Here is a 23307-nt window from a genome sequence, read left to right as displayed (position 1 = left end):
GGGGATACAAGTGAGAGAAGAATAAATGTGGAGAAGGAAGAAAGAAGAGTGAAATGCAGGCGGTGAAAGCCACCAAACCAATTTCTCCTGTCCTTCCCCCGCTACCACAATAATCAACACCAACATTGACTGGCAACCATGGTATGCGACCCCTGTGTCTGACACTCGATCAGTAACTGACCCGGCCAGGCATCCTTCGGCAATCCCACACAGATCTTTGCCGACGATGTTATCGAGGAGAAGGGCGAGAACGCCCGTTTGTCCGCCTTTGTGGGTGCCATCGCCGTCGGAGACCTCGTGAAGAGCACGCTGGGCCCGAAGGGCATGGACAAGATCCTACAATCTGCGTACGTGCAAACCCAAACAATCAAGAACAAACACTGACATGGCGAGGGGCTTAGGTCGACCGGCGAAATCCTCGTGACAAATGACGGTGCTACGATCCTCAAGTCAATCGCTTTGGACAACGCCGCCGCGAAGGTCCTGGTCAACATTTCTAAAGTTCAGGATGATGAGGTGGGTGATGGCACAACCTCTGTCACCGTACTGGCTGCCGAACTCCTGCGCGAGGCCGAGAAGTTGGTCAGCAGCAAGATCCACCCCCAGACCATCATCGAAGGTTACCGGATCGCCAGCCGGGCTGCCCTCGCCGCTCTCGAGTCAGTGGCTGTCGACCGGAGCCAGGACCCAGAGTCCTTCCGCAAGGACTTGCACGCGATCGCTCGCACGACCCTCAGCTCCAAGGTGCTGGCCCAAGATCGGGACCACTTTGCCCAGTTGGCTTGTGAGGCCGTCCTACGTCTCAAAGGCTCGACCGACCTCAGCCACATCCAAGTGATTAAAAAGGCGGGTGGAAAGCTGAGCGACTCCTACCTCGACGAGGGTTTCATTCTTGACAAGAAGATTGGTGTCAACCAGCCGAAGCGACTGGAGAATGCCAAGATCCTCGTGGCCAACACCGCCATGGACACGGACAAGGTCAAGATCTTTGGAGCTCGGGTCAAAGTCGAGTCAACAGGTAAGTTGGCCGAGTTGGAGAAGGCAGAGCGCGAGAAGATGCGTGCCAAGGTGGAGCGGATCAAGTCTCATGGCATCAACTGCTTCGTCAATCGCCAACTCATCTACAACTGGCCCGAGCAGCTTTTCACCGAAGCCGGGATCATGTCTATCGAGCACGCCGACTTTGATGGCATCGAGCGCCTGGCGCTGGTGACGGGCGGCGAAATCGCCTCCACCTTTGACCACCCGGAGCAGGTGAAGCTCGGCGGGTGCGACCTGATCGAGGAGGTCATCATCGGCGAGGATACGTTGATCAAGTTCTCAGGTGTGTCCGCCGGCCAAGCCTGCACCATCGTGCTCCGCGGCGCCACGGAGCAACTGCTGGACGAGGCCGAGCGATCGCTCCACGACGCCCTGGCCGTGCTGTCTCAGACGATCAAGGACCCCCGTGTTACACTTGGAGGTGGGTGCGCCGAGATGGTCATGGCCAAGGCCGTGGAACAGGCCGCGCAGAACACAACTGGCAAGAAGCAGCTGGCGGTAGACTCCTTTGCCCAGGCGCTAAAGCAGCTGCCGACCATCCTGGCTGACAATGCTGGACTGGACTCGAGCGACCTGGTGACACGACTGCGCCAGGCCATCAACAATGGCATGACCAGCTCCGGGCTGGACCTGCTGACGCCCGGCGGTGGCATTGCGGACATGCGTGATCTCGGCGTGGTGGAGGCCTACAAGTTGAAGAAGGCGGTGGTGTCGTCGGCTTCGGAGGCCGCTGAGGTATGTCCACTTCTCTTTCTGCTATTTTCTGAATTGTACATGTACTAACCCAGCTCTAGTTGCTTCTGCGTGTGGACAACATCATTCGGGCGGCTCCCCGCCGGAGGGAGCGGATGTAATAGATATGTTTTAACTGCCTTGATCCAAAAATGAATACATAGATTTGTGCCTGTGGAATGTGGCCCCCCGGTCCACGTGCTTTCCTCCGTAGCTCATGACGGCAGGATGTCGATGATCTATTTGCCGGTATATACTCCTGAACCCTAAGAAAATCTGTCGCATGAGAATAGGGACGGGGTTGTTGTTCGGTTGGGCGGGTCACCCCGTCCGACAAGTGTAGCCGTCATCGGTATCTTGATGGTAGGATAGGGATTACCGGATGTCGGAAATGCAGGGAATCCCCATCACCGCGTCATCCTATTCCGATAGTCATAATACGAAATACAGAAAAATAATCCGTCCATAATAGTGGTGGTGCTCTATTGAATCAAGCTCAATTAAAGCCGGCGCTTGTGTGGGCCTGAGCACCCGCGGATCCACCGAATTCAACTGTATACTCCTCAGGAGTACCATCCCTCCGGTTCGCTGCGGCTGCCTGACCCATGGCTCTCTCTCTCTTTCTCTCTTGCAGCCGCTTCCACCTTTCTTTCTCTCTCCACGACTTACTCCCGCTTCAATGCTTCTCCCTCCCTCCGAACCCTCCCTATGATTCGGTCGCAGTGGCTTTCTCTCCTTTTGGCCGGCTTGATCGCCGTCCCGGCGGCTCTTGCCATTGACCTCAACATCGATGATCCCAGTCAGTACTCCCTCCGCTGCCCATAGGCCATTGTCCGTGGCTAATCGCATACCCGGGCAGATTCCCTCAAGGATGTGGCCAAGCAGGCCGCGACTGACATGATCGCCTACTACAACGGCCGCGCGTCCAGCGACATCCCCGGTAAAATGGACGACACCTGGTGGGAAGGCGGTGCCATGTTCATGACCCTCATCCAGTACTGGTACTGGACCGGCGACAGCCAGTTCAACGGCATCGTTCAGGACGGCATGTACTTTCAAAAGGGCAATGACGACTACTTCCCCTCCAACTACAGCCAGTATCTCGGCAACGACGACCAAGTCTTTTGGGGATTGGCCGCAATGACTGCTGCGGAATTGAATTTCCCGGAGCAGGATAGCGAGCCGTCGTGGCTAGCGCTCGCTCAAGGTGTCTTCAACACCCAAGTGCCGCGTTGGGATACCAGTAACTGCCGGGGTGGGATGCGCTGGCAGATCTGGCCCTGGCAGGACGGATACACCACCAAGAACGCCATCTCCAACGGAGGGCTGTTTCAGCTCGCCGCTCGTCTGGCCCGTTTCACCAGCAACCACACTTATGCGGACTGGGCGGAACGCATCTGGGACTGGAGTGCCACAACTCCATTGTTGAGCGAGGCCGGTTGGACCATCGCCGACACGACCTCGTGTGCCTCTCAATGCACAGATCACGGCGATTTCCAATGGAGCTACAATTACGGCACCTACATCAGCGGGGCTGCCTACATGTACAACCACGTATGTTCCTCGAGAAGCGTAATGCAACCATAGCTAACCTGGGAATAGACTGATGGTGCGGAGAAGTGGAAGGATGGAATCAACGGGCTGTGGGGGACCGCACAGCAGTTCTTCCCAACCCTAGGGTTTGACGGAGATGAGGGCAACACCATGGCCGAGATCAGCTGCGAGCTGGGCGAGGATTGCGACCGCAATCAATCCTGCTTCAAGGCATTCTTTTCCACCTGGCTCGCCTTCATGACCACCCTCGTGCCCTTCACCACCGAGCAGGTGATGGCCAAGCTCCGGACGAGTGCGCAGGGAGCCGCCAAGCAGTGTACAGGCGGTACCAACGGCCAACAATGCGGGCGGCGGTGGTATCAGTCGACCTGGGACGGCACGCAGGGTTTGGAGCAGCAGATGAGCGCGCTAGGCATCTTCTCCGCAAGCCTGGTTGACGACCAACAAGCGCCGCTGACGTCCAGGACGGGCGGAACCTCGAAGAGCAACCCGGGTGCGGGAACAAGTAACTCGAACGATGATGCCCCGCAGTTGCGACCCATCACCACGGGCGATCAGGCTGGGGCGGGTATCGTGACCGTCATGTTCGTGGCCGGATGGGTGCTGTCCGTGACGTGGATGATCCGGGGCGGTTGAGGGAGGTCGATATGCCTCTGCCTGCCGGTGTATGTGAATGTCTGTCCAGATCTACCTTGGCGTTTCTTGTGAATCCAGGTTGTGCGGAACTGGGGGAGTAGGGATGTCTTGTTGTTGTTGCTCGTTCTTCTGATAGATAGGGACCTATGACGGACTCGTTCTTATCCCTGTTGTTGGTTTTCATCTGGCCCCATCCATAATCAATAATGCTAGGGGGCCTTGAAACCCACCCACGCTGGGGGCCGTAACAAGGGCTCGATTCATCCCTTGTCGCAACTCACCAACCCTTGAGAGTGTGTCCAGAGTGAAGTTAATCAAGGCAGTCGCATAGCCGTGTGCGTCCCAGTCGGAGGCAATCCCGCCGAGTATCGCCCGTACGCGGCCCGGTACCTTGCAGCCCATCGTGGGGAGGCGGGAGAGGCTGGTCGCTCCTGTAAGCGTACCGGTGTATTACGCACACACGATCCTTCAGGCGCCATCCTTTTCTCCTTTTCTTCCCATCCACCTCGTTCCTGCATCTCCTCGATCTCTCTTACCTCCCTCCCTCATCATCTTCTACATCGATCCTCAACAACATACCGAGATCCGTCCCAAACGCTCTGCGTGGGGGATGCTCCGCTATCCGCATTCTCACCTGCTCCACAATTCCCGGTGTCCCTGTGTTTCGATTTCCTCCCGCCCTCCTGTCCTCCACCACACTCCCAACCCTCCCTCGCCACAACTCATGAGACGCACACTATCTCGCCGCTGAGCTCTCTCTCACTGTGCTGACCTTTCCACAATGCGGTGGCGGCTGCCGGGTGCCCGTTCGACCCTCCCCGCCAGCGTCGCCCTTCTCCTTCTGCCGGTCCTGGTTGCTCCGCAGCAGCAACCAGCCCATCATGGATCGGCCCCCCGTGTGTCCGTGCCGTTAGCCTCGGACTCTTCGACGCATGAGACGGCCTCACTGGCCGAACCCCCCCTCGTGAAATCCTACGATGCGAGCGCCCTAGCAACTCTGGCTCTGGCGGGCTCCGGCCGCGCCGTTCGAGCCCCTCCTGCCCAGGCCAGCAGCACAGCTGCCGGTCTGGCTCCGCAGCTTCACGCGCGGTCCTTGCAGGACTGGGAGGTTGAGGACTTTGTGCTGCTGGCGACCGTCGATGGAACCATTCACGCCCGAGACCGCAAGACCGGTGCCGCTCGCTGGGCCCTGGAGGTGCCCAGCAGCCCCATGGTCGAGAGCATTTACCATCGAGCTAATCGCTCGAGTTTTGATGATACCCAGCCCGAGGACGACTTTTTGTGGATCGTCGAACCCAGTCAGGATGGCAGCCTGTACATTTACAGCCCTGGCCCGGATGCGGGGCTACAGAAACTTGGCTTGACAGTCAAGCAGTTGGTGGACGAAACTCCTTATTCCGGCATTGAGCCTGCCGTGACATACACTGCTCGGAAGGAGACTACCTTGTACACCATTGATGCTCGCACGGGAAGCATCCTACGGGTGTTCAGTTCTCGCGGACCTTTCACCGCCGGACAGGGGTGCCGGAAGGTAGATGGGCAGGAGTTGGATCCCGAACAATGCGAAAACACCTCCGGCACTCTCGTCCTCGGTCGGGTCGAATATGCTGTCGCCATCCAAAACACCGAGACCGGCGATCCCATCTGCACATTGAAATACTCCGAGTGGGCTCCAAATAATCGCGATATGGATCTTCAGAGCCAATATTATCGGTCCATGGACCTGAGCCACATCTACAGCATGCACGATGGCGTGGTGCTAGGCTTCGATCATTCCCGAATGGACCGGGCTCGATTCAGACAACACTTTTCGTCGCCTGTCGTACGGGTCTTCGACATCGTGCGCCCCGCAGCCACGGATGCACCGGACACCCTTCTCCCACTGGTGCTCTTGTCGCAGCCTTCGCAGCCCCCAGATCCAGATTACGGAAGTCTTCACGATGAGCGTGACCTGCGTGTTTTCATTGAAACGACCAGTGCCGGCGGTTGGTATGCCCTATCAGAGGAAACATATCCGTTAGTCACTGGACGCGCCACCATGGCCCCGTGCTACGAGAAGGACTTTTTCCGCAAGGGCCAGTCGCTTATGAGTTTGACTCAGCGTCAACAGCGAGAGGCCTTGGCGGGTGTTCATTCCCTCAATGGTCCCCATGTTGTTCGACCTCCCCTGGCCAGTATTGGTGGCTCAGCCACGGAATTGTCCAGCGGCACACCTCGAGGCGCTTTGCGCAGCCCTTCCGAACTGGCATTGCCTCCGGCATTGCGGAATAGTGCTATCATTCGCAAGGGCTGGGACAATGCGCTGGACATTATTGTGACGTTGGTGCTCCTGTTCATTGGTACATTCATCTATTTCAACTCCCATCATCTGCGGGACCTGGCGAGACAGAAACTTGACATCAAGAACATCATCAATGCGAATGACAAGCCTCCTCTGTCCGCTCCTCCAACACCGATCGTCGAGACCGCGCCGGACCTGAATCGGACATCCACGCCGAGACGTCCTCTTCCCAATGGACCTGTCGACGTGAAAATGACGGACGCCCAAGCCGACGAAAATGAAACTCCACGACCTCCCAGCAATGGCAATGTACTACCACTCGATTCCACGCCGCGTATTCGAATTCGAGAACCATCTCGTGACCCTGGCGATGAGGATGTGGATGAACTTGAGCTCGCTGAACAGGGACAGCCCACCAAGAAAAAGAAGCGTTCCCGCGGAACCCGTGGGGGCAAAGGGCACCGACGCAAGGAGAAGCCCGGCGCCGGGGACAGCACGCAAGAAACAGCCGATCAAGTGGTGGAACAAGTCAACGCCTTGGCTCCGCAGCCACGTCTGGAGCCTGACGTGCAGCTGAGTCGCACAGTATCCAACGAGATTATGGAGATGGATGGCGTTCTCCGCATTGGTCGTCTCCAAGTGTTTACCGACGTTGTGCTGGGCCACGGCAGCCACGGGACTGTGGTCTATCGCGGGTCTTTCGATGGCCGCAATGTCGCTGTGAAACGCATGCTGATGGAATTTTACGATATTGCCTCTCACGAAGTCGGTTTATTGCAAGAAAGTGACGACCATAACAACGTGATCCGGTACTTCTGCCGTGAGCAAGCTACCGGCTTTCTGTACATTGGTCTTGAACTATGTCCGGCGTCTCTGCAGGATGTGGTTGAACGCCCATCTGACTTCCCGGACCTGGTTCAGGGTGGCTTGGACATGCCCGATGTTCTACGTCAGATCATTTCTGGAGTTCGCTACTTGCACTCCCTCAAGATTGTTCACCGAGATCTGAAGCCCCAGAACATTCTTGCGGCCATGCCTCGTGGTCGCACGGGCTCGCGATCCTTGCGACTCCTTATTTCCGACTTCGGACTGTGCAAGAAACTGGAAGACAACCAGAGCTCGTTCCGCGCTACCACCGCCCATGCCGCCGGTACTTCGGGATGGCGCGCGCCGGAACTGCTGGTTGATGATGATTCCTTTGGCCTTGAATCTCAGAATACGGAAACATCCGAGCCTGCCGTTGTTGATCCGCAAACCAACCGCCGGGCCACTCGTGCCATCGACATCTTCTCCCTGGGATGTGTGTTCTACTACGTCCTGACGCGCGGCAGCCACCCGTTCGACAAGAATGGCAAATTCATGCGCGAGGCCAATATCGTTAAGGGCAATTTTGACCTCCAGGAGCTAGATCGGCTGGGTGATTACGCTTTCGAGGCGGATGATCTTATCCGCTCAATGTTGTCTCTGGACCCCCGCCAACGGTATGTTTTCTCTCCCGCCTAGACGTCCCCTACCTCATCCTGACCATCTTCCAGACCCGACGCCAGTGCAGTTCTGATGCACCCCTTCTTCTGGCCCCCGTCAGACCGACTCAGCTTCCTTTGTGACGTGTCAGATCATTTCGAGTTTGAGCCGCGCGACCCGCCATCCGATGCGCTGTTGTGCCTGGAATCCGTTGCACCACAAGTCATCGGCCCCGAGATGGATTTTCTGCGGTTGTTGCCGCGTGACTTCAAGGACAACCTGGGGAAACAACGCAAGTACACGGGTTCCCGGATGCTCGATCTGTTACGCGCTCTTCGCAACAAGCGCAACCACTACAATGATATGCCGGAGTCTCTGAAGGCGCATGTCGGCGGCTTGCCGGAGGGATACCTCAATTTCTGGACTGTCCGGTTCCCCAGTCTGCTCATGAGCTGTCATTGGGTGATCACCGATCTTGGTCTGACGCATATTGATCGGTTCCAGCGGTATTTTGCACCCGCGGACTAGACTCGTATATTTAATGGCATATCCTCTAACCATCTTATCGTACATAATTGCTTGTTAATAGTTTCCTTCCTATATTTACTTCCTCGTAGCATTTACACAGTAAAATATTTTATTTCTCTTCGGTCAGAGATTCGACCGCTTCTGACCGAACGGGCATCTGCCGGCAGAAACCCGCCGTGTCAACGTCCACTAACTACGTACCTGAATTTTAGTCTCTCCTTTGTCTGTTGAGACCAATTGTACTAACTATTCCTCTCATTATCGTCTTTGTTCGTTGCCGCGGGATCGACCGCGCACCTTCCCCTTTCGGCCTATGCGCCGTTCTCACCTTTCACTTTGCTCTCTTCTTTCTCTCCCTTTCCCTCTCTCTCTCTCTCCCCTCTCGCCTTCCCCCCACGCTCTTTCTTCTCTCGATGCCGACCTACTCCAGTGACCCTCACAATGGTCCTTCTTCGGCTTCGCGTCGTGGTCTTCCCCCGGGAGCAGCTGTCATCCACTCGCAGGATGTTTAGCTTCCTGCCAAACCATGATGACCCTAATGCCTCGCTTTCAGGTTCTGCGAAACCCGCTTCTTTCTTGCTAGTGGTGCCTTCTCCCGAGGAAGTCTCCCTCGCAGGACTTTCTGCCTTGATCCAGGAAAAGTGGAAGAAGCTCTATCCTGACCTTGAGTGAGTACCGATTTTTGCGATGCGGCAATTAATTCCACACTAAGACTTTTCTTTGCATAGGCGCTTGGTTATCAAGAAGCTTCTGGATCATGAAAACCCCGCCGACGACCTCGACCCTGACCTGACCGTTGCTGATGTCTTCGTGGATATTGGAAAGGCTCGCAGAGAGGGCCTGGACCAACGAGGCACTTTACATGTGATTCAGAAGCCTGCACCGTCTCCTCCAGTCCGATTTCCCTCAGTTGACATCGATTGGGATTCTGCCGCGAGCCGATGTGAGCTCCAACGAAAGACCAAGCAGGAAAACTTACCTTCCATTGACGAAGACGAGGGCACGAGGGAAGCGTCAGGCTCAACGCGTCGCGCTTCTAGTGCCAGTGCTTTGTCGAGTCAGCTATCACACATCCACGACCTGCCAGATCAAGCCGGGAAGCCTTCTTCATCGGCTAAGCAGCGCCACCGCGGTCTAACGATCTCTGTCGAGACGAACGAGGACAATCCCTGTGTTGATAACCACGATGGTTCCCCTATTAATATTCTTGAGGACTTCGACATGCCTACGCCTAAGAGTGCGAAGGAAACTCGCTCCCGCAAACGCAAACAGAGCCTAGAGCAGGCGGAACCGCGGAAGGAGCCGAGACTCCAAACATCAGACTCCCCGACCTCAACCTCAACCCCACCTCAGAGACGGCAGCGTGCGCCTTCGTTCTCTGGTCCGAGCCGTATTCCTGCGGACCAACTGTCAGCGTCACAGCGTCGCCTAGGAGTAGGCATCATGACGAGCCCGCCAGACAGGAAACCGGTGCAACGAAACATAAACAGGCCCATTCCTGCACCCAATCTGACGCCTGACGCACATCAGCCTATCCTAGATAGCGCAAAGAAATTATACTCGATTTTGCGCAAGGAGTCTCCTGCTGATGGGTCCCAAAAGCGTGGATCGGTATCTTTTACTGACGATAATGAGCCATCCTCAAGTTTCCCGGCCCTGACACCTACACCTACCGAACCAACTGGTCATCAATCGTCCCAGAAGAGATCTCCATCCGCAGCCTCTGCCAATTCAACAGAAGTCCGTACCTCGTTTCTCCCACCTGGGATTCCTCCTGAGATGGCCCAGAAGTGTGTGGATGAGATTGAACAAGAAAGGCGGGAGAGAGAAGACCTGGGCCGTATGGCCGAGGATCCAAATACCGACCCGAAGGCTCTGCAAATCATCAAGCGCATGCTCACTGAATGGACTAAAGTCACACAACAGGAAAAAGCCCCTCATAGGAGGTATGACAGGATCGCGAAGCGGCGCCAGACAATTTCAAAGCTACGGGAAGAGCTACAAGCTCTCACGGTTGACAGAGGGAACGAAGCTGCTCTCCCATCGTCTAGCAGCAAGGCCAGTCGAGCTGTCCCGACCCCTTCTTCTCCCCCGGTTGCTCCAGCTGAGGCTGCTATTCCATCGTCCAACAAGAGGGCCAGTCGGGCTGTCCCAACCCCTTCTTCTCCCCCGGTTGCTCCAGCTGAAGCTGCTGTTCCATCATCCAACAAGAGGGCCAGTCGGGCTGTCCCAACTCCTTCTTCTACCCCGGTTGCTCCAGCTAAATCTGCTATTCCATCGTCCAACAAGAGGGCCAGTCGGGCTATACGACCCACTTCTTCCCCGGTTGTTCCCCCTGCTCCTCCGTCAGCTAGCAACAAGGCCACCAATTCAAATCGCCCCACCCTGAAGGGTCTGCTTGAGGAACAGCGCAAGGAAAAGGCAGCCCGAGCTGCAACTCAACAGAAGCCGATTGCCACGGCCCCTTCGCCTCGCCGCGACATCTATGAGGAGTCGAGTGAGGAGGAGGACAGCGAAGGCCAAAGTGCCAGCGATAGTGGTTAGTGTGGTGGCTTTCTCTTGGTGCTGTTGTAACATGACCATGGTTCGTTATCTTACGTCCATCATCCATGACAGTTGTGGTTTATGAGGAAGCCAACTGACTGCTTCTCTCTTTAATTATAGATCTCGGTGATATCATGCCGGATGGACGATTGATGACGCTGCGCCGGCCATATTTGAAGCGGTGAGATGGCTTCATTCTGTTGATATTATTTTGATATTCAATACTTCTTTCTGTGTATCTATGTATGAGTCACTGATTCGATCAATCGACCAATCGTCTGATAGGAAGAATAGCTACTGCGATTAATTCAGCGCGACCTCTTGATTATCGGTACTGCGAAATCATGTAGTCAAAGCAAGCTGCTTACATATTGGGATAACTACCCTAACCAGCCCTTACAGAATTAGAATGCCAGAACTGGCTAGCTAAAAAGCGACCTCGAAACACTCGGGAAGCGGCTCAAAAGCGCGATGAATCCTATTTATTTATCTTGTTGGGTTTCTTTCTTCTTGCGAGGTTACACCTCGTTCTACTTCTTTATTTGTAGGATGGACAGCAATCAATAGGTTCCCAATTTTGTTTATCGCGGTACTGGCCGTCTACGGAACATTGGTGCCGGAGCGTTCCTTTGTTTCGTGTCCACTGGCGCCCTCCATCCATCCAGCAGGCGGGGCGTGCACCTCATAGTTCCAACCCCGAGTGTCTTCGACCGTCCCAGACTGGATTCCACGTAGCGCCTTCAGCAGCGCCGCAGCGACTGGACCGCCCTGGCTGTCAGCACCACAACGATACTCGAACTTGTCACCGGTAGACCGCCGGGTGATGCTCTTCACCGGCACTAGGGCGGCCGCCGTGCCTCCAGCAATGACCTCGTCGAAGCGGCTCAGCTCTTCGTAGGTGACGCGGCGCTTCTCCACGCGGTATCCCAAGCCCTGCGCGATCTCAAGCACCGACGCCGCCGTCACGGAGTCAATCACATTCTGGGAATTGGGTTGGATAACCGTGACAGAATTGCCATCGCGCACAACGCCCAGGAATGCCGAAGTGGAAAACTCGTCTATCTCAGAGCGAGTCGCGCTGTCCAAGTGCAGTGTAATGCCGAATCCCTCCCGGCGAGCGCGGTCACTGTGCCGCAGCACCGGGGCGTAATTGCCTCCCACTTTGGCAGCGCCCGTCCCGTGCGGCGCACACCGGTCAAAGTCTTCCAGAATGAGAGCATCGACTGCATGGGCGCCGTGATAAACGCCTGTAGGCATCACGAACACAGCCAGCGTGTATCCGTCCGGCGGGCTCAGACCCAGTTGCGCCGACGACCCAAAGATCAGAGGCCGAATATACATCGCCGCGCCGGACTCATGCGGGGGCACGAACTCGGCGTTGGCGGCAACGGCAAGCCGGACACACTCGATGAACAATTCCTCCGGAACGGGAGGGATGGACACCACCTCGGCGGAGGTCTGCATGCGCTTGGCATTGCGGTCGGGCCGGAAGATGGTGATCTTGCCATTGGCATGGCGGAACGCCTTGAGGCCTTCGTAGGCTTGCTGTCCGTAGTTCAGGCCGGGCGCCATGCCGTGCACATTCAGGAAAGGCGAGGCGACGAATTGTGGCGCGGACCACGCGGGTGCGTCGGAATGCGAGAAGTGGCATTCGACATGGCCGTGCACTATGGAATGTCGGTCAGTTATGGAGCCATCACCAATTGGCTTTTCTCTACCAACTACGCACCTTCGCGCACTTTGAAGCCAATGTCGTTCCAGTCGAGGTCGAGGGGCGGTGGAGGGAACATGATGATAACGATGATGATTATGTGGGGAAAAAAAGAAGAGAGGAAAGAGTGGCGGGGCAGAATATTAACTATTTATATCTTCCGCTTAGTGATTCATTCCGGACGGTCTCACCGAAAATACATGGATAGATAATAGACAATTCATTAAATAAATCAAGACTATCCATTCTGGTCAATCACCAAGTCGCTGTTGGCCTTCTTTCGCTCGCTGCGTCCGAATGCTGTCACCAAGCACATTGAGCCCGCGGGGCATCTCGTGGCACGCAACCCGGTATTATCGCTGCGATATGCTCTCGAACTCGTCCACGTACGTGAACAGCCACGACGGGTCCCGACGGCCCTGTACGGCCAGGTTGAGCAGGAATGGTTGATACCGCTGTGGAGCTGCCTGGCTGCCTCGGAGCGTCAGGGCCCGATGTGGATACACCTCGTGAAGAAGAAATCGCCAATCAGCGCCATTGCGCGTGGCCCTGATGATAGCGGCCACACTGTCGCTGCTGTCACGCTCCAGTCCAATGGCTCGCATGGCCGCGTGAGGCGAGGACTATGTGCTTCGGAACCAGGAGGCCTCAATTGAACGCTGGAGCCCGTGAGGCTGAATCGACAGCAGATAATCGCCCACGTCCGGATGCGTTATTACGTCCATGGGAGTCATGCCAAAATCCTCTGGAATACGCAATCGCTGTACATCTTTGCCAACCGTGGACACCTTGCGCGCTCCCCGAAGTTTGGCTAGCTGCTTCACCGCTAGACCTACAGGCCCGCAGCCCCAGACGCCCGCCACATCCCGGCCGAGACCTCCGCTTGGGGACCACGTCCACCTCTACCATGCGCGTGCCTATCCATTGAAGTGCCTTCATGGTGTTTATAGGATGTGGCCTGTATCCCGTTTGGGTGATGGGGCTGGATACTGTCCGCGGCACGACGAGTCGTAGGGGCGTGCTGCCTTCCCCAGGCATGACAACCACCATGGGTCGACGCGGTAATTGATGGTTTGTACACACCAGCGGGGACTGCACATTGCCGCCTGATGTGACAATTCACAGTCGACGGTGCTGTCTGAGGATCAGGGGTGTGTGGATGCGATCACGATGAGATGTCAGAAGGAAAAGCCGGCCGTGAAGTCATCCCCCCCATTTGTATCGAATGCTCTAGTTTTGCGGGATCTGGAAGATTCTGTTGGCAAGATCCGTGAGCTCTGTGACCCCAAACTCTCGGAGAGTGCGGAGTATCTCATCGATCGTCGCTTGGGGAAGCCCCTGCTTATTTCGCGAATAGATGTCAATGCCAGCCGGAGTGAAGAGGGTTTTGGCAAAGTATGTGACCATCCACTGGTTATTCTCGCCGGCATGGCCGAAGCCCAGGCACTCCCAGTGGGAAGTCGCGATCACCAGCCACCCTTTGCCGCGCCAATCCCAGGCACCGGGATTTCCGGGGCTCGGGGTGTCCACCCCATGGACCGACTTGATCTTTTCTGACCCGATCGCTTGGTACCTCACTAGGTCATCGATTTTGGTCACTCCGGATGAGTCGGCGGGCAGTGTTTCGTAGGTAATATTGACGTTGCGTTTGCCTTTCCAGAGCGGAAGACTGGAGTGGGTGACGTGCCAGGTCCCGATGATCCAGCCATTGACCGGGGGCACGCACTTATTACCCTTGCTTGAATAGAGTTTTGGGAGTCCGAGGACAAGGGAGGAAGCCATGGCTGGAGAGGGAGTTGTAGTTAGGTCGAGGTTGCGTTGGCCACGACGTGATCGAACGATCAGGGGAAGCAGATCATTGCCGCAAGCGGTGAGACAATAACAACAGATTCATTATCGCCTGAAATGGATGAATGGTAGTTAATTACTATTCAGAAAGCTCTATAAGACGCTCTTAGCTCTCTTTATTTTTGTGCTACCTCCATAGTGGTGGGACGCCTGGAATACTTCGGATCCGGTTCGTCCGGGCCCGGATCCGATAACTTCTCGGAGATCCGATTTGGCTTGGGTGTATAAAAGTGACAATTGAAGCTGTGTGAGAGCAATTTCAGAGTCTTGATTTGCTACACTCGAAGATAGACTGTCTAGCAACAATAATCCCACCTGCGAATATAAAAATGAGGATTCTTATCATCGGTGGCAGTGGGCGGACTGGCAAGTTGACTACAGAAGAGCTTCTGCATCGAGGTTTGTATATCGGTTTCCTCACTAATACATTAGGCCCGCAGCTAACACTGAATAGGACACAAAGTGACTGCCCTAGTTAGGAATTTGTCAGCAATGGAAGATATGCCGGCAGGTCTAGATACTATAAAAGGTGAAGATGACTTCACCAAGAACGCCACTGCTGTTGGCTAACCATGAGGCAGGCACACCATCCAATACAGCCGATGTGAGAGCGGCTTTTGAATATGATCTCCCCGCCGCAGTAATCGTGACACTAAACGCCCCCGGGAATCGGATAGCCCCTTTGCCGCCCCAATGGCACCTCCGCGCTTGATGGCCAATTGCAATGCAAATATTGTTGCGGCAATGAAGGAGTTTGGGGTTCCAAAACTCGTTGTTCTGCAAGCTTTTGGTGTTGGTGATTCCTGGCCCAATATGCATTGTGTGCTACGCCTTCTGATGTCCAAGTCCAACATGAGCCATCAATATCTCGATCACAACCAGGCTGAGCAGGAGGTCCGGAATTCTGGAGTTACCTACGTTTTGGTCAGACCATCCCGGTTAGTGGACACGGACACGGAGAAAGTAAAAGTGTGGCCGAATCATGGCAAAGGAGTGCCATTGATGGCCCAAACCAGTCGCAGAAGCGTTGCTTCTTGGCTTGTTGATGCTACAGAGACCGACCAGTGGGACAATACCGAGCCCGTAATCACCAACTGATGGGACGGCTTCCTAGTGTATCTTGGATTAGTAGTCGTGTCTCGTTAGTGAATGGATCTTGCTCAATAAGAATTAGAAGTTCGGGTTGAAGAAGGCGGATAGAATATTTAAACACATCGGAGACCTAAGTGAGAGCCGACGGGCCGGTTAACCAGCCATTCAAATGTGCGGGGAGCGCAGTTCCAACGAAAGCTTGGCGCCGACTTCGCCCCAAACAAATCGCGTCAAAGATTCGTTCCACAGCCAAAGCTCATTGATTTGTCACCTTACTACTGCATCAGATCGCGCACACGGGTCTTCGTGCATGACGGGTGGTTTTCGGGCAAGGGAGTCCTTTTGAGACGCATCTTGGCCGCTGATGGATGACGCCTCAACGCGCAAACGACCGCGCCCGGTAGTCTCATGTCTGCGATGCAGAGAGAAAAAGCTCAAATGCGATCGGGTGGCGCCGTGCCAAAATTGCACTAAAGCCGGATGCCCTGCAGTCTGCTTTTACCATCCGGGCGCGCCCTTCCCCACTCTTTCACAGGCAAAGCGAACCCGACTTGAAGATGACATCCACCGAGAACGAGACTTACAACCCGAAAGCCGGCATGGAGCAGCTATAGGTATCATTGAGGATCTACAGCAAAGAGTGATTAGATTGGAGGAGCAACTTTCAAATACTACTGAAGCTGCGTGCCTTCCTGGAGCCAATAGCCGCTCGGCCGTCGAACCTGGGTAAGAACAGTGGCCCTATTTACACTAACCAGTCATTAATAAGTAGTAGTAAGAGCAGCAGCCAACAGATTGAAGCCAGCCCCACTCAATCAGCATATTCGGCACCTCGGGCGGGAACTATTCTGGTCAAGGCGTCGCGAACCCGATATCAAGGGCAGAATAGTCGGCTTATCTCTCTGGACCAGGTTGCTTAATCTTTGTGCATTTCATATGGTCTCTGGCTGATTTTCTATGTAGTTTGGAGAGGCCAAAGCTTTCATCGGCCAATGCACAAAGGATCCGACTCTCCTGCGACTCGCAAAGGACGTGCAGTTCCTTCAAAGCAAGTCGCAATGGCCACTGGTCTCGCCAGAATCAAATTCGCACTTGGAGAGTTCTCCAGAGATATTACAACTCCGAATTTCCCTTCCCTCAAAAGCGGTTTGTGATAAGCTATTGGACTCATATGCCAAGAATTTCGAGAAAGCTCTCCGGATTTTGCATGTTCCATCCTTTCAACGCCGGTACACGGAGTTTTGGGATGATTCTGACCATGAAATCTATCATTCGTCGGCATTTATTCCTCAGCTTACAGCAGTCCTCGCCGTGTCGGTCTCGCTAGAGGACCAAAATATGAAACTCGTCGATTCCTCAGCTTGGAAATATTTGAAGTTGTCAGCTGTGAATCTTATTCAAGAATGGTACCGAAAACTCAGTCGCAAGCAACGGGCCGAGCTTGACACGTTACAAGTTGAAGCACTTCTAATATTAGCGAGACGCCTGCAACAAGTATCGTCCGAAGAGATTTGGCGGGCATCTGGAACACTTGTTCGCTCGGCAATGTCGATTGGCCTACACGTAGATCCTTCCACCACGCTTGAGATATCTGCTTTCCAAGCCGAGATCAGGCGCCGACTGTGGATTACGATCATGGAACTGGACCTACAGACATCTGTTGAATCCGGCTTGCCCGTCATGAACGGTGGAATGAAATTTGGTCATATGACTCAGGCTAATCTCAACGATTGTGACTTTGACGAATCAACCACAGAACTTCCCGCTTCTAGACCTTTGCATGAATGGACGGATTCCTTGAGCCAAATCACATTGGCTGCTTCTTTCCCCCGCCGAATGATGGCTATGACTTGTGTGAGCAACGGGATCTCAGAAATTGATTTCGACGAGTTGCTGAAGCATGGTCGGCAACTGGAAGAGTGCCTGCGACAAATCCCAACGCCATTAAAAATGGATTATGCCCCTCCAAGGGACAACGAACCCGGTCTCCTACTGAACCGCGTCTTGTTGGATGTTTATACCCGGCGACCACTTCTCTGCCTCTATCAGTCTATAGTCAGGGAAGGGGATTGCGATAATCCAGCTGTTTCGGAAATTCAGCAATTGTGCCTAGATTCATCGTTGGTGATGCTATCCTTCCAGGACTGCTTTGATCCAAATGTGGCTGACCCAGACGTATTCAACTCGAACGCGTACTGGGATATTTTCCAAGTTCTCTTCAAATCCGACATTTTATCGGCAGCTTTGAACGTTTGCGGATATTTGAAATCCGCAAATATGTCTGAGCAAAATCGTTCAGTTGTCCCCGGTGCAGGAGGCATAGTGCATATGAAAGCCAGTCTGACCCGCACCGTTGAAAATGCCCTCGATGGATTGACTCGGAAGATTGGAGATACAGGGAACAGCTTCAAGGATGTTTTTCTTCTTGCCGTCGTTTTACAATCCGTGCGAGCGCGTGGGCTAGCCCGGACAAAAGCGGGCGCGATGTACGAAGGAGCCAAAAATGCCTTGTCGAGATGCCGACAACACTTACTTCCAGATCTCGGTGAGCAATCTCTTGGCTTGGACTCTTTGCACATGAGGCATGAGGTTGGTTCATCAAATCTAGTGTTTTTCCATTTATATTTTCTAACGGGATTTCTATAGGGTCAGTCAATTAAGCCAATGCTCACTTCCGAAGCCGAACCGCAATTTACGTCGGTGTCCCAGCCTGAAATATCTGATGCAACTGATCCCTTATCCACGCTGGCCGAGTTCAACTTTTTTCAAAGCGATCCTTTTCTCTTAGGCTTAGATGGATCATTTGTGTGGGATCCCTAGCGAAACGCTTGCTGACTCTACCTGACAAGGTGAACACGCGATTCAATATCTGGAGAAAGTCGCTGCGATTTGGTACATGGTCATTAGTCTCCGAGTGAAAATGTGAAGGGTAGACCTCGAGGCCCGTAATACTAGCTGACCAAAAGGACCAGTACATATACTAAACAGCATTATTGCGCGTGACCGACCGTAGTCCGGGCAAAAAAGAACACTCCGTCGCATGACCGTACGAGTTAACCAAAAGAAAATCCCCTTTTTCAACCCTCTAGCGCGCTAGGCCGTCACAAAAACATCTAGACGCTATGGACAGGTCGGAATCATACGATATGATTGGCTACTCGGCTGTCGGTCACTCCACCACAGAAAGCCCGAACCGACCCCGGCCGAGCCGGAAAGCATCGCAAGTCTTCATACCTTAACAACCCCAGAGTTGAGATCGCACCCCGCAAAGTCCACCAGGTCCCTCTATGTTAGGGATGTTGGCACCATGCAATCTAGTATGGAGAAACTGGTGAGGAGGACATGCCATGAATGTCGGATGCGAAAAGTGCGATGCGACGGACAACGTCGAGTATGCGGCAATTGCCAACGACTGGGATTCGACTGCTCCTTCCGCGACGGCGAGACTCGGGATAGTTCTGCAGGCCCACGACGACTTCGCCGATGTCGTGTTCGACAAGCCTGCGTCGCGTGTCATGAGCTCAAAGTTCGGTGCTCGGGAAACGCGCCGGCTTGCCATCGCTGCCGCGAGAAAGGGATTGACTGTGTATACCCGACTCTTTTTCCTCGCCGCAGATCTAACCCGGCGCCCACGTCTGGCACTCAGGTCATAGAAGATCGCGAAGAAAGGTTACCGCACCATATACCGGAGAATCTGGACGGCGAATCCAATCACAGAATGCGGCTTCAAGACCGGCTCCGCCAAGCAGCCACGGCAGATAATAATCTGTATGTTTGTATGAACTCCAAAAGCTGCGCTTATGAGGCTTACAAGCATGCTGCAGATCAGATCTTTTGACACCCGAGCGCGTAAAGCGCGCCTTGGATGTCTATTTCGAGCATATTCACATCTTACCTGCGTGTTCCTTCTTACATCAGGCTTCTTTACTGAAATGGTACAATAGTGGGCAAGCAGACAGCAGTCTCCTGCTATCAATTGTGGCTATCACATCCTGTCTCCCGGGCATCGACCGCCATGGAACAAACTATGGGACACAATGTGCACAACTTGCACAGCGCCTTATTGTTCGCGATCTCGGGCGACCGACTATTCTCAAGGCACAGGCATTATTACTGATGATCCGATATCATATGTGGACTGGCGTCTTTACGGAGGCACTGATGCTTATGGGAACACTTACCCGGTTTGCTTTTGCTCTGCGGTTGAACTATGATAATCCAAACATTTGCTCTCTCGCGCAAGAGTCACGCCGTCGTCTCATGTGGGGCATCTATATCCTCGACACCATGCTCGCAGGTGGCCTGCCTGAATTCACCCTTTGCCCATCCAATGTCATGCATATCCATCTGCCTTCCCAGGAATCAAACTTTGAACTTGATATTCCTGGTCCGAACACACTGCTAGATGGCGCAACGGACGGGTCGACTGACCTTGGCCTCTTGGCTTACTACATTCGCGTCATGTCTCTTCGTGATAGTATCCTGCGGTACGTAACATGTATAATATATTGCCATTCTTAACTGCTAATGTATACTCAAACGTAGATACACAAAACAAGCTGCTTCGTCCACACAAGATACTATAACAATTCCGAGCCGCATTGGAGAACTGGATTCTAGCCTGCAAGAATTCTCCCTGCAGCTACCTGATTCCATCTCATTTTCAGAGAAGAATTTCCATTTAAGAGCTTTTTCCAAGTCTTTTCCGCGGTACATCATGATCCACATCTGGTGGCACCAATGCCATTGCGATCTCTACCGCTGTTTTCTTGCAAATCTTCGAGAGTCGCTTCCCCAAAGAACACTAGATCAACTTCCTTCGCAATTTGTTCTAGATTGCCAAGCCAAGGGATTTCAACATGCACGCGCAATTGCCGATATCTGTTCCTTGGTCACAGGAATCAATTCTGGCACCGTCTTGCTAGATATGGAGACAGCCGAGTGTGCATATCAGGCAGGCAGGATCCTAATCCATGCGACCCCAACAGATACACAGGCATTAGTTGCCCCATTTAGCTTGGTGATGCAGCAAGTCAACAGCTGTATACTGTTTATCAGGGGTCTCGCAGCTATATTCCCTACCGTTTCAACGATTGTACGCAACCCAGCTTTATGTTTTCCTTTCTCCAGGAGGGCTAACAGGCCAATAGGCCAACGATTTGAGTACACTGGTGCAACGCGGTAATTCGGTCTCAACATCGGACGAAGAGTTACCAGAACATAGTGCTCATGCTCGACCTGCAATCGGATCGATGGCCAACCGTCGCCAAATTATCTCTAAACACAGCATGTTGAACCGCTCTCAGTTGACGGACGAAAATGCGTTAGAGGATATGCCTTTTGTGGGCGGTAAACATGGAAGGAACGCACAAATATCAACTTCACATAATTCGATTGTGGATGGATCACTTACCTTGCCCACCTCTCGATCGCAGAACCCCCGGCGCGTTCAGGTTTCATACCCATGCCACAGGAGCCAGATGATGCCCTTATTCCGATGAATACTGCATTTGGTGATCCTAATTTACAGGACGGAGCATGGTGGAACCAGACTAATGCTTTTGAGGGGGCTTGGGATGTGGCTGTCTTTCACCCAATGTCTCAATACCAAGAAATGTGGCCGCCGTTGGAGCTTTTCACTGCACCATCGGATCTACCCTACAGCGGAGTCTGAATCCCGTTTTATGTGTCAGTTCTATATTACAATTGACCAAGTTTAGATGAGAAAGCTAACGATACTCAATTGCACATCCATGTTTATTTTGAATTGCTCAGTAGAAATCCAGATACACCTTTGACAGACCCCAATGATATTTCATCCCGGTAGAAACTGATCGTTGGCGGCAGACGCTTGGACCAATGGTGGCACCCAATGTGGCCCTTGTTGGTTGCCAGGATTAACAGGATCAACTTCAAATCGGTCTCGCAACTTCATTCCTTGCCGCCGATGCTCCTCACTGGTGATGACTGACACACCGTCCTTGAGCAGCCATACATCTCCTGTCTGATATTGCCACGTCTCAACCTTTGAACGACATTCAAGGAGCAAAGCTTCGTATTCTTTATTAGAAGCCAAGTTGTTAACCTCCTCTGGGTCGTTCTCAAGGTCGAAAAGTTCCTCGGGTCCTCGGAAAAGGTATTTCTCCAGCGGGCGTTTCCCGATCATGACCGAACCTCCGGCATTGCGAATGCCCTCCCACGATAAGCTGCCATATAGGTCTGTACCAAAAGGAAAATCCAGCCTCCAGGCAATGTTCCGATGATATTTGAAGCGTGGGGTGCGAAGGAATCTCGTGGGCCAATAGTTCTGTATCTCATGAAACGTGTGAGAGCCGAAAACATGCTGCGCCCATTCCTGCCCGGGAAGGATTTCTGATAATTCCAAAATGGAGAGGAATGAATGCCCCAGCCGCTTTGGGGACTTTCCCAAGTTGTCTGTCTTGATATCTGCCTCGCTTGCGCCGACCCAATCCAGAGAAGTGGGTAAAATGTCCAGAAATGAAACCATGTTGGAGTTGACCACTCCGCGAGCAGATCCTGGGCATCTCACAATCAAGGGCAGCTTGACTCCTGCATCGTATAAAGTGGTTTTTGAATTAAGGAATGGGGCTCCATTGTCGCTGACGAAGATAACCAGGGTGTTTTCAGCCAGCTTGTATTTTTCCAGTGCGTCCATGATCAGGCCAACTCCAAAATCCATCCTACTGATCGCCTTGTAGTATTCGACCAGTTCAAGCCGCACCTCAGGCACGTCACTGAGATAGAAAGGAATATCCACGTCTGACATACAATAATCGGGCACTGGGATGTGTGCCACATCTGCCTCGTCATTGCCAAACCCTTGTCTCGTGTGGTCTCGGTGAGGGTCTCTGAATCCAACCGTCAAATGAAAGGGTCGGTTCGTGGCTTTGGCTTTGTCGAAAAATGCCTCAACACGGGCTGCATTTGCATTCACATTACGAGTATCGCTCTCTTCGGTGACTTCCCATGGATAAGCTGTTCGGGGGCCAACATGCACCTTGCTAATGATCCCGGTTTGGTATCCCAAAGCATTGAAGATCTGAGGTAGCGTCTCAATATGATCGTGGGTTTGGAAATGATTCCACCCATGTGCAAGCCCATATTGACCATTCTCGTGGGTATGCAGACCGGTGTAAATTGTTGAGCGACTGCCAGAACACGATGCCGTGCTGGCAAAGGCGTTTGTAAACTTGGTTCCGGATGCTGCAAGTTTATCTATATTTGGCGTATAGATATTATTGGCACCGTAACATCCGAGGAATAGGCCGAGGTCATCTGCCACAAGCTGGATAATATTTCTGTGCTCAGTCGCCATGATTGTACGGGAGTGGCGGGCAGTCCAGGAAGCTGGCGAAAACACCGGGCTTTTGAGCTTTATACTGATAAGCCTCATTCTGTTTCTGAGGCCCTTTCTGTCGGCTCGAACCGTTCGGTTATCGGTGTATTGCGAAAGGTCCAAGTAAAATCGTCAGATAGGCTAACCGTCCAAGGGTGGAGTGACAGATTGCTGAGCCATCCGAGCCGGAATATACTACTATTATTTCGCCCAATTAGTATAGTACTTACCCTGTCTCCTGAGTATATCCAATAATGCTGGTGGGTCCTCGGCACACCGAGAACCGCGACCCGACCGAGCCGACTTCCTCCCTCCCAAATGAAGAAAAGTGTCGACATGCTCTGGCTCGATCACGACACCATGGGGTCTGGGGGTGCTCAGATCTGGGGATAAAGCAGTCATGGACACGGCCATCCCTAATTTGGCGAAGTATATATAACCCCAAGGGAACCGATTTATCCCAGCTGCTCTTCATGTCTTGTCTGCTACGAACCTCCTCAACTAACTTAATATGTGGCG

The 23307-nt window shown here is 53.5% G+C and overlaps 13 protein-coding genes across 13 annotated transcripts; 8 read left to right on the top strand and 5 right to left on the bottom strand.

Annotated features, from left to right (window-relative positions):
* Positions 1 to 138: 138 nt before the first annotated feature.
* N7510_000172 (chaperonin-containing T-complex subunit CCT2) lies at positions 139 to 1895 on the top strand (the record flags this gene model as incomplete). The annotated part of the gene is made up of 4 exons (XM_056972102.1): positions 139 to 141; positions 190 to 347; positions 402 to 1776; positions 1836 to 1895. 4 exons carry the CDS (start codon positions 139 to 141, stop codon positions 1893 to 1895), a joined length of 1596 nt encoding a protein of 531 aa, XP_056837219.1.
* Positions 1896 to 2481: 586 nt separating this feature from the next.
* N7510_000171 (glycoside hydrolase family 76 protein) lies at positions 2482 to 3963 on the top strand (the record flags this gene model as incomplete). Its single annotated transcript, XM_056972101.1, has 3 exons — positions 2482 to 2572; positions 2633 to 3327; positions 3376 to 3963. 3 exons carry the CDS (start codon positions 2482 to 2484, stop codon positions 3961 to 3963), a joined length of 1374 nt encoding a protein of 457 aa, XP_056837218.1.
* A 781-nt stretch (positions 3964 to 4744) lies between these two features.
* On the top strand, positions 4745 to 8236 carry ireA (bifunctional endoribonuclease/protein kinase IRE1; the record flags this gene model as incomplete). Its single annotated transcript, XM_056972100.1, has 2 exons — positions 4745 to 7725; positions 7780 to 8236. 2 exons carry the CDS (start codon positions 4745 to 4747, stop codon positions 8234 to 8236), a joined length of 3438 nt encoding a protein of 1145 aa, XP_056837217.1.
* Positions 8237 to 8677: 441 nt separating this feature from the next.
* Positions 8678 to 10780, top strand: N7510_000169 (uncharacterized protein; the record flags this gene model as incomplete). Its single annotated transcript, XM_056972099.1, has 2 exons — positions 8678 to 8904; positions 8965 to 10780. 2 exons carry the CDS (start codon positions 8678 to 8680, stop codon positions 10778 to 10780), a joined length of 2043 nt encoding a protein of 680 aa, XP_056837216.1.
* Positions 10781 to 11380: 600 nt separating this feature from the next.
* N7510_000168 (branched-chain amino acid aminotransferase) lies at positions 11381 to 12570 on the bottom strand (the record flags this gene model as incomplete). The annotated part of the gene is made up of 2 exons (XM_056972098.1): positions 11381 to 12447; positions 12510 to 12570. The coding sequence occupies 2 exons, from the start codon at positions 12568 to 12570 to the stop codon at positions 11381 to 11383; spliced, it is 1128 nt and encodes a 375-aa protein (XP_056837215.1).
* Positions 12571 to 12844: 274 nt separating this feature from the next.
* N7510_000167 (Branched-chain amino acid aminotransferase II) lies at positions 12845 to 13096 on the bottom strand (the record flags this gene model as incomplete). Its single annotated transcript, XM_056972097.1, has 1 exon — positions 12845 to 13096. The coding sequence occupies one exon, from the start codon at positions 13094 to 13096 to the stop codon at positions 12845 to 12847; it is 252 nt and encodes an 83-aa protein (XP_056837214.1).
* Positions 13097 to 13114: 18 nt separating this feature from the next.
* N7510_000166 (Branched-chain amino acid aminotransferase II) lies at positions 13115 to 13430 on the bottom strand (the record flags this gene model as incomplete). Its single annotated transcript, XM_056972096.1, has 2 exons — positions 13115 to 13306; positions 13383 to 13430. 2 exons carry the CDS (start codon positions 13428 to 13430, stop codon positions 13115 to 13117), a joined length of 240 nt encoding a protein of 79 aa, XP_056837213.1.
* Positions 13431 to 13721: 291 nt separating this feature from the next.
* On the bottom strand, positions 13722 to 14273 carry N7510_000165 (uncharacterized protein; the record flags this gene model as incomplete). Its single annotated transcript, XM_056972095.1, has 1 exon — positions 13722 to 14273. The coding sequence occupies one exon, from the start codon at positions 14271 to 14273 to the stop codon at positions 13722 to 13724; it is 552 nt and encodes a 183-aa protein (XP_056837212.1).
* A 395-nt stretch (positions 14274 to 14668) lies between these two features.
* Positions 14669 to 14909, top strand: N7510_000164 (uncharacterized protein; the record flags this gene model as incomplete). Its single annotated transcript, XM_056972094.1, has 2 exons — positions 14669 to 14738; positions 14794 to 14909. 2 exons carry the CDS (start codon positions 14669 to 14671, stop codon positions 14907 to 14909), a joined length of 186 nt encoding a protein of 61 aa, XP_056837211.1.
* Positions 14910 to 15032: 123 nt separating this feature from the next.
* Positions 15033 to 15437, top strand: N7510_000163 (NAD(P)-binding oxidoreductase; the record flags this gene model as incomplete). Its single annotated transcript, XM_056972093.1, has 1 exon — positions 15033 to 15437. The coding sequence occupies one exon, from the start codon at positions 15033 to 15035 to the stop codon at positions 15435 to 15437; it is 405 nt and encodes a 134-aa protein (XP_056837210.1).
* Positions 15438 to 15795: 358 nt separating this feature from the next.
* Positions 15796 to 18251, top strand: N7510_000162 (Zn(II)2Cys6 transcription factor; the record flags this gene model as incomplete). Its single annotated transcript, XM_056972092.1, has 4 exons — positions 15796 to 16157; positions 16207 to 16342; positions 16395 to 18020; positions 18078 to 18251. 4 exons carry the CDS (start codon positions 15796 to 15798, stop codon positions 18249 to 18251), a joined length of 2298 nt encoding a protein of 765 aa, XP_056837209.1.
* A 527-nt stretch (positions 18252 to 18778) lies between these two features.
* On the top strand, positions 18779 to 21105 carry N7510_000161 (fungal specific transcription factor domain-containing protein; the record flags this gene model as incomplete). Its single annotated transcript, XM_056972091.1, has 5 exons — positions 18779 to 19017; positions 19256 to 19918; positions 19977 to 20526; positions 20582 to 20780; positions 20867 to 21105. The coding sequence occupies 5 exons, from the start codon at positions 18779 to 18781 to the stop codon at positions 21103 to 21105; spliced, it is 1890 nt and encodes a 629-aa protein (XP_056837208.1).
* A 141-nt stretch (positions 21106 to 21246) lies between these two features.
* On the bottom strand, positions 21247 to 22767 carry N7510_000160 (sulfatase family protein; the record flags this gene model as incomplete). The annotated part of the gene is made up of 1 exon (XM_056972090.1): positions 21247 to 22767. The coding sequence occupies one exon, from the start codon at positions 22765 to 22767 to the stop codon at positions 21247 to 21249; it is 1521 nt and encodes a 506-aa protein (XP_056837207.1).
* Between the last annotated feature and the right edge of the window lie 540 nt (positions 22768 to 23307).

Source organism: Penicillium lagena (assembly GCF_028827675.1).
Source record: "Penicillium lagena strain IBT 129212 chromosome Unknown utg000001l_segment0_segment0, whole genome shotgun sequence".
Classification (NCBI taxonomy): domain Eukaryota; kingdom Fungi; phylum Ascomycota; class Eurotiomycetes; order Eurotiales; family Aspergillaceae; genus Penicillium; species Penicillium lagena.
Note: the sequence above shows the minus strand (reverse complement) of the source record. Positions and strands in the feature narration are given on the sequence as shown.